This window comes from Medicago sativa, chromosome 1, assembly GCF_051527215.1.
Source record: "Medicago sativa cultivar Bolivia chromosome 1, Bolivia_mono, whole genome shotgun sequence".
NCBI lineage: Eukaryota > Viridiplantae > Streptophyta > Magnoliopsida > Fabales > Fabaceae > Medicago > Medicago sativa.
Genome location: NC_140749.1, coordinates 18,316,266 through 18,324,956, shown reverse-complemented (window position 1 = coordinate 18,324,956; position 8,691 = coordinate 18,316,266). Strand labels below are relative to the sequence as shown.

Genomic DNA, 8,691 nt, shown 5'->3' with positions numbered 1-8,691 from the left:
ATGACTTAAAAGTACATATATGTTTAATATATTATAAATTTAATTTATAAAAACTTTTAACTTTTTTTTACCCATAAATATTTTAACTAAGAATTTATCTTAATAATTTTAATTTATTACAAAATATTTTTATGGAAAATTATTTCTTTTGATTTATATTGGTAAATATGTTCAAAGAAAAAAAGAGTGATGTATATCTATATTTTTTTATGGAATAAACTAATATTTAGATATGAATTTAATAGAAAAAAACCGTATAAAAAAAATCAAATCTAGAACAATATTGAAACCAACAGGAACAAAAAAAAAAATCAAATAGAAACCAAAGAAAGGCAAAGTGGCAAACCGTAAAAATTATTAAGCACTACGTGGGAAGTTACGCGGGTAGTTCTTTTAATAAAAAATAAAATTAAAGGTTAAAAATGGAATAAAATGTGAAAAGCTACCGACTATAAGCTAAAAAGCTACTTGGATTAGCTTCTCAAAAAACGTTATAAGCTAATGAGAAAAGCTTTTTACCAAACACATCTCATTCTATCAAAACAAGCTTATAAGCTACTCCAACAAGCTATAAGCTAGCTTTTTTATGTTACCAAACACAGCCTACAACGATTTTCATGAATAATTTCCCATATTCTTGTTTAGGAATGAAACTTTTCAACAATAATTAATCCTTGTTTAGTTCTTATCTTACTGCTCTTTGGATCTATATTTCTCATTGAGAAATGATAGGTTGACAACCAAAAAGTTGTCCCACACCATATTTTTATACTGTTTTGAGTACAAATTTAGTTTTTTAATATTCCTTTCCATCTTGAAATCCGTGCATGCTTGGAATTGCTTGGTGGGATATATACGGTGTAAGGAAGGTTGTAGATTTTTGCATGTCAACCTATCATTGCTCTTTCTCATTACCCACACTTTTTTCTTCTTTCTTTAGTGTGCCCCACAAGGGGTGTCAATTTGTTGTTGAACTTGAAAGTTAAGTATGAACGTTAAGTACAATGTTTTTGGGTTGTTGAGCTACTAAACTAAGGATGTATGAAGTAAAGATAAAGGGATAAAAATACGTAAAATAGTTTGTTTGATTAAATTAATTATGTTTTCAAATGCACAAATCGAATATTTATAGGAAAACATTGGTCCTACTAGCCAAAATGATGTGGGCTACAAAATTAGTCTTGTTCGGATATTTACGCGGGTAGTGCATGAGTTCTCCGATGTGAGGGTATGTGGCACTCCATGTTTGATTTATGATCTTCCATTTCGCATCACAATCCGTTGAGCTTATCTAACTGTGCACAACTCCTTAAGAACATGGCTCCATGCTCATAACCATTTTCGATTGGTGGCACTAATAACATGAAACACAAGATGATTGCCTAATTGTTTAGTACCCTAGAGCATTGATTAAGTCTGGCTTCTTCACGACCTTTGTATACCTTAGCAAACTCAAAGATTCGGTTAACATGTATTCGATTATCTTTGAGTTCGCCTAGCCAAACATTGCCTACCTTTTTAACAAATACTCGCTTCATCTCATAAAAATTGTTTCAATTGCGCTTTTACTTCACTAACTGTAATTAATAAAAGTGTTTTAGACAAACATTATCTCTTATTAATTTATCTTAAAAAATGAAAATTTGAAGTCATAAGTGCATATAGAAAATCGACAAAAGGAGTACTACTTTGAATTTTAAAAACAAAAAAAAAAAAACATAGTTTTCTTAAAAAAAACCAGAATTAAAAAGAAACAAAATACTAATTTTATTATAAAAGTCAAAGCAACTCATATTTTCTTAACTCCTTAACTACGATACTCTAAAAAAAGTTGATTTACACAATAAATTATTTTGACTTTGTATTGGTCAATTATACAATAAATTAATATGAGCCACATTCATTCATTATCTTCCAATGGAAAAAGAATAAAGTAAATCAAAGATGACACATCCATGAACATTCTTCCCGACAAAGATCGTCTTCAAATCAAAGACTCCTATGAGTGCGTGTACGGCCACCAAGATAGATTAAATTTTAATGATGACTCATATAATATTTTAATGAATAAGATATTTTTAAAAATTCATGTGTTTTTGTTTTATAACACCTATGCAGATAGATTAAATTTTAATGATGACTCATATAATATTTTAATGAATAAGATATTTTTAAAAATTCATGTGTTTTTGTTTTATAACACCCAGGGCCGTCCCTGAGGGGGTGCAAACAGCTCAAACGAGCTGGGCCTCCGTCAAGGATGGGCCTCAATTTTTTTTATACCCAGTAGTAGTAATAGTATCCTCCAATAAAAAAAATGAGTATTGCTTTTTAGGCCCCCTTAATATCTCCATTCCAGCAACTTCCATTCCAATCATAGATGGCTAGAAAAGGACTTCTAGGCAACGGAACCTCTCATCCCCAATTATGATAACTTGTCCATTAGGAAGTTCATAGTTTTCCTCAATTGAAGAACTTCTCTTTGCAGTCTCAAGCTCTTGTTCATAATCCAAGGCAACAAGAACAGAGCTGGTGAACAAGAAGCATTAGTGTTGCCACATTATCTACTCTAGATAATTATCACCAAATTGACCTCTTAATAATCTTACATGTCTAACCTCACCAAATATACAATACGAAGAGTTGATTGATGAATTTGCTTCAGTAAATACGCGTAGGAAGTCTTGTTTTGGTGCGAATGAAGACTCTTTTTGAAGGTATTCGCCTAAACTCGTTTTATATTATCTATTGCTCTTTTAAAAAAAAATATGTTTTGATTTTATCACTGGCCTCTTTTCATTCCCTGAGCCGAGCCTCCGAATTCTCAGGGACGGCCCTGATAACACCTATGCAGCTACCGTGTCTAAATTGCTAACCATTGCTACGAGGAAACCATAAATATTAAATAATTTGTCTTGAAAATATAAGTTTAAATTTTTGAGTAAGTAATAGTTACATTACTTTTTACTCTCTCCGTTTTAAAATACATGTCCAAGTCAACCACTTCACATATGCCAATGCACAATTTTGACCGTTAATATCTTTAATTATCTAAAGTAAAAAAATATAAAAATTTAATATTTTGAAAATATTTGTCGAGACAAATCAAACAACATCTTACATGCTACTAATATTTGTATTTTTACGTTAGTAAAAAAGTATGGTCAAAGTAAATCAAGTGAATAGTGCACATTGCAAAAATTGGACATGTATTTTGAAACGGATGGAGTATAAAAAATGACTCCCTCTATTCCTTTTTAATTGTCACATTTTGACTTTTTACACAAACCAAGACAACAAATACTTTTACTACTTTTGATACAACAATTTATCTTTTTCCTATAATAGCATTAATCATTTAATACTTCATTTCGTATATTTCTCTCTCTGCAATAAATATATAACAGTAATATAGGTAAAGTCACATTTAATGATACATTAAACTTTGAAAACGACAGTTAATTAGAAACAAATTTTTTTATGCAAAAGTGACAATTATAAAGGAACGGAGGTAGTACTTATTTTAGTTGTTTAACCAATGCTCTGAGAGCATTGTTTAATATTTTTAAATTTATTTATAAGGTCATGCTAACTTGTGCATCTAGTGGAGTGGCTTAAAAGCAAGCTACCTTGACCATCTTCCGAACTTATCCAGAATTTACCCAAGATGCTCACTTGCTTTGAGTTGTATGTTTATGCGTAAGGGGAAAGCAAATAAAGGGTTAAATATGTTTTTAGTCCCTATAAATATATCAACTTTTCATTTTAGTCCCTCTAAAATTTTCCTTCAATTTTTAGTCCTTATAAAATTTTCAGTCACTATTTTTGGTCCCTATTATTAAGTAATTTTTTTTATTTTTTTAATGAAATGTGTAGAATATTTTAAAAAAAAAATCCAAAAAAATGTAGAATTTTTTAACTGTAAAAAATATAAAAATTCATATTAAATTCATGTTTAGTTAAAAAAATTCTAATTTTTTGGGTGAAATTCTTATAATATTATGAATTTATTTGCAAAATTTTATTCAAAAATATGAATTCTATATATGAGGTTACTTTAAAGAAAGGACCAAAAATGAAGATGGAAAATTTTTTAGGGACTAAAAGTTGAAGAAATTTTTTAGAGGGATTAAAACGAAAAGTTGACATATTTAACACTAAAATAAACCTCCATAGCCGATTGGATGGCCACTCAACTGTTCACTATACTTTTTGTATCCCACTCCCCTCTCTATCTCTCTCGATCGAGAGGATGCAAGTTAAAAAGTTAAAAATTAATAAATACATAAGTTAAAGAGATAAAATTTAAAACTTTCAAACATAAAAATACACAATTTCTAAGATTTTATTTTATTTTTGATTTTCTGACTTGTGTCTTAAAGATACGAGTTAACATTTCTCTTTTTTAAATTAGAAAAGTAGCTTACGATATCAAGAACGAATAAGTAGCTGAAGAAATATTTCAATTTAAAATAAATTACATTATGAAAGATAAATTCATCTAAAAAAGATCTGACCATATAGTTAGTTAATTTTTTTTAAAGAATATAGTTAACTTTTTGGTTGCCAATATATAATGTCTGGTTACTATTATAAGTAAAATTTCACTTTTTAAGTACATTGAATAATTAATTTAATAATTAATATATTTACATTAATTATTCAATATAGCTAAAAAGTGAAGTTTTTTTATTTATAATAATGACGGGAGAAAGTATATATTATAAGATTTAAAAATAAAGTTAAAATAAAATAGGATTTCGCTAACGAATACTCGAAGAACATTAGTTAATAATTTCATAGGAGAAATTTTTTTAAAAAAAATACTACGATGTTACTTTTGTCAATGTAATAAATAGTTTTGAAATTTCATAGGAGACATTTTTAAAAAAAAAAATACTACGATGTTACTTTTGTCAATGTAACAAATATTTATGAAAAAATGTTAACGAATGTTCTATGAAAAACATGTACTACATTATTTTGATTGTCTAAAATTGTAAGATTTTATGAGAAACTGTGTATTCAATAAATTAGAAATTGAAATAATCAACTTTATTAATAAATATTTTTTTAATTGAAATCCTTTAAAGCTACTAATCAACAAACTGATAAATTTTAAAGGTAATTAGCAAAATAAGCTCACACCTATTATAGATTCATGAGATTCAGTTGCTCTTATGAAGCAATTCCTGTGGATCAACAGCAGACGTCACTTCCAATATAGCTGAACCAAATATATCCTGAAACAAGCAAACATTATAATTACCTTCCACAATGTTTGCTCTCATTAGTTTTGTTTTTTTGTTTTTGAAAGACGCTCTCATTAGTTTGATTCCGTTTCTCAATGTCGCTAATGTTTCAGAACTTTTGTAAACAGTGTTTGTCAAATTTTGTGTAAAGTATACATATTTTGAACTAAAATTAGCAAAAAATTTGCACATTAATACAAAAATGATTAACTAGTTGCCTTGTGTTGTGGCACACTACGTGTCAAACAAGACTAAATCACAAGAATTTTTGGACATCTATACGTCATGCCATACGCAGAAAATAGTAGTATCACATTTTTAGATAACATTCTTTAACGTTCACACAGGACAGAGACTTGATCTTGATCTTTTACTATTTTAAGTGTATCTTTGATATCGGATGAGCATACTGTGTCATTAGTGTATCTTGATCTTTTACATTCATGAAAAATGCACTCTCTTCTATCTTCTAATGTGAAAATTTAAAATTAGAGAATCATTTTTTCCTTTTTATACACTTCCATTAGCACCACATTCTCATCACCAAATCCTTATCCATTTCATCAAACACTCACACTTTCACTCTCACTCAACTACAATGAATCCACCACCAGGAACCATCGTTTTCAACACCGTAGGAAGAACTCAATACGGTTTCGATGTTTTCTACACACACCTCAACGATAACAACAACAACCACGACCACGACGATCACCGTCTCACCGACGGCATCTCAGTTAACTTCAACGCTCAATTCACCAACGATCATCAAACCATTGTATTCGTCTCAGAACGAACCGGTTCACCCCGGTTTTACTTAACCCGGTCCGAAAATAAACCTGAACTTCTTCTACCTTCTCTTCCAAACAACACACTCTTTCAAGACCGGCCAATAATAAAAAACGGTAAAATCTATTTCTCCTCAACTCATGATCAATCAAACGCGCTTTTCAAAAGCGCTTCTGCAGTTTACTCCACCGCCGTCGACGGCACCGGAACTTTAACAAGGCTGACACCTCACGGTGTTGTTGATTATAGTCCTGCTGTTTCTCTAACCGGAAACTTAATCGCCGTTGCTTCCTACGGTTCTCGAAACTGGGACGGCGATTTTCGTGAACTCAAAACGGATATCGTTGTGTTTGAAGAATCTGTTCCGGAGAATCGTGTTGTGGTGGCAGAACGCGGTGGCTGGCCGACGTGGTTAGGCGATTCAACAGTGTTCTTCCACAGAATCGCCGATGACGGTTGGTGGAGCATTTTCCGAGCCGATTTACAGGATTCGAATCTTACCGGAATTCAATCCTCGCCAATTCGCATCACTCCACCGGGATTGCACTGTTTCACTCCCGCCGCAATACAAAACAGCAACCGCATCGCCGTCGCTACTCGTCGGAAAGAAAGCGATTACCGCCATATCGAAATATTCGATCTCGAAACGAAAACGTTTCAGAAAATAACAGATGCAATAAATCCTGCTTTTCATCACTATAATCCATTTGTTTCACCTGATTCTTGTTACATCGGTTACCACCGGTTCAGAGGCGAGTCGGTTCAGGGCGAGTCAACCTATCCACATCTCGACCCGGTGATATCTCCGGTTGATAACATACGGTTACTAAGATTGATCGGTTCGTTTCCGAGTTTCTCACCAGACGGTGATTTCATCGCGTTTAGTCATGATCTCGACGTCAATGTTAACGGTGGAGTTAAGATCATAAGATCCAATGGTTCAAAACGATGGAGTTTATTGAAAGGAAGAACATGTTTCGGTAACTCCTGGAGTCCAACGGAGAAGAATGTTATCTACACGTCTATCGGTCCAATTTTCGAGTCTGTTACTAAAACGGTTCAAATTGCAAGGATCGAGTTTGAACCGGATCATCTCACCGATGATCGTGAAGAGATTCCGTCTACGTTAAAGATTCTTACAAAATATGATAGTGGAAACAATGCGTTTCCATCGTGTTCACCTGATGGAAAATTCATAGTGTTTCGGTCTGGTAGGACTGGGTTTAAAAATTTGTATATAATTGATGCAGTTAACGGAGAGGAGGCTGATGGCGGTTTGAGGAGGTTAACGGAAGGTGAATGGATTGATACAATGCCGTGCTGGTCACCAAAAGGTGATTTGATAGCGTTTTCATCGAATAGGCATGATGCTAAGAATAGTGAAGTGTTTGGGATTTATGTGGTGAATGTTGATGGGACTGGTTTGAGGAGAGTTGAAATTGGAAAAGGTGTGGATGGTGGGAGGGAGAGGTTGAATCATGTTTGTTTTAGCGGTGACGGTGAGTGGTTGTTGTTTACGGCCAATTTGGGTGGTGTGTCAGCGGAGCCGGTGGGGTTGCCGAATCAGTTTCAGCCGTACGGGGATTTGTTTGTGGTGAGGTTGGATGGGAGCGGGTTGAGGAGGCTGACTTGTAATGCGTATGAGAATGGCACGCCTACGTGGCATCACCGGGAATTGTTGTTGTGTAATGATGGTGATGAGGATGGAGATGGTGGTGATTGGGATAAGTTGAAAGGTGCATTTCAAGAACCACTATGGATTACATGTGACATTTGATTGTGATACTAGTGTTTCATTACTATGCATAATAAGTTGAAATATTCTACCCAAAAAAAAAAAAATAAAGATGAGTAGTAGTGTTTGTAATTTGATGTTGTCATTTGATGGATGTTAGGTTTGCATTGATTCAAGGTGTTATGTTGCACTCTTGTAATGATTGGAAGCTATGAAATAAATACACAAATTGACACATGCTGATAATGACACATATTTATGATTTCAGAAAATAAAAGTAATTGAATATAACAGTGTATGTTTAAAGTTAGATATCATTGATACTGATAGGGCCAAACCGCAAGTGCACGGCCTATCGAAGTAATAGTAGTAAGTAGAGTTATCGTTCCGCTAGGGAGTTGTTCAACTTAATTAACTTTTAGTGAATGATTAGAGGAGAGAAAGTTAATGAAAGAGAGTTTGATTGCTGAAGGTAAAAACAATAATAATAATAAAGGGCATTAGGATCATTGGTTCATCATAATGACTAATCCTTCACTAACAAAACCTAAACATCTAATTTCATGATTTACACACTAATTTCTAAAGACCGGTTTCCCTTAGCCCCTCACCTTTCCGATGAAAGTCCGGTGAGAGTTTACTTCTAGCAACCAAGCCTATTTCATTGACATGATTACTAGAAGATGCATAGAGGATTGAAACTACTCTTTGTCTCAATAGTTGCAAAGACTATTTCACTGTTTTGCAACTATTGTCTAGATTCACTTGTTCCAACATCAAGACTCCGCTCTCGCTTTATGAATTGATGTTTGGGATGATGGATTAACGATTATCAAACCCTCCGCTTTCGCTTCCACAGTTTGATAATTGTTAATCCACGTTAAGACGGTGAATCTAGATTAGAAATTAGGGTTA

The 8,691-nt window shown here is 32.8% G+C and overlaps 1 protein-coding gene across 1 annotated transcript; it reads left to right on the top strand.

Annotated features, from left to right (window-relative positions):
• The first annotated feature begins 5,478 nt into the window (after positions 1-5,478).
• Positions 5,479-8,013, top strand: LOC146953301 (uncharacterized). The gene has a single exon (XM_085708537.1). It carries the CDS (start codon positions 5,851-5,853, stop codon positions 7,816-7,818), a length of 1,968 nt encoding a protein of 655 aa, XP_085564663.1. The 5' UTR covers positions 5,479-5,850; the 3' UTR covers positions 7,819-8,013.
• The last annotated feature ends 678 nt before the right edge of the window (positions 8,014-8,691 follow it).

Coding starts and splice junctions, on each gene's coding strand:
- LOC146953301 (XM_085708537.1), top strand. CDS start 5,851: ATGAATCCACCACCAGGAACCATCGTTTTCAACACCGTAGGAAGAACT.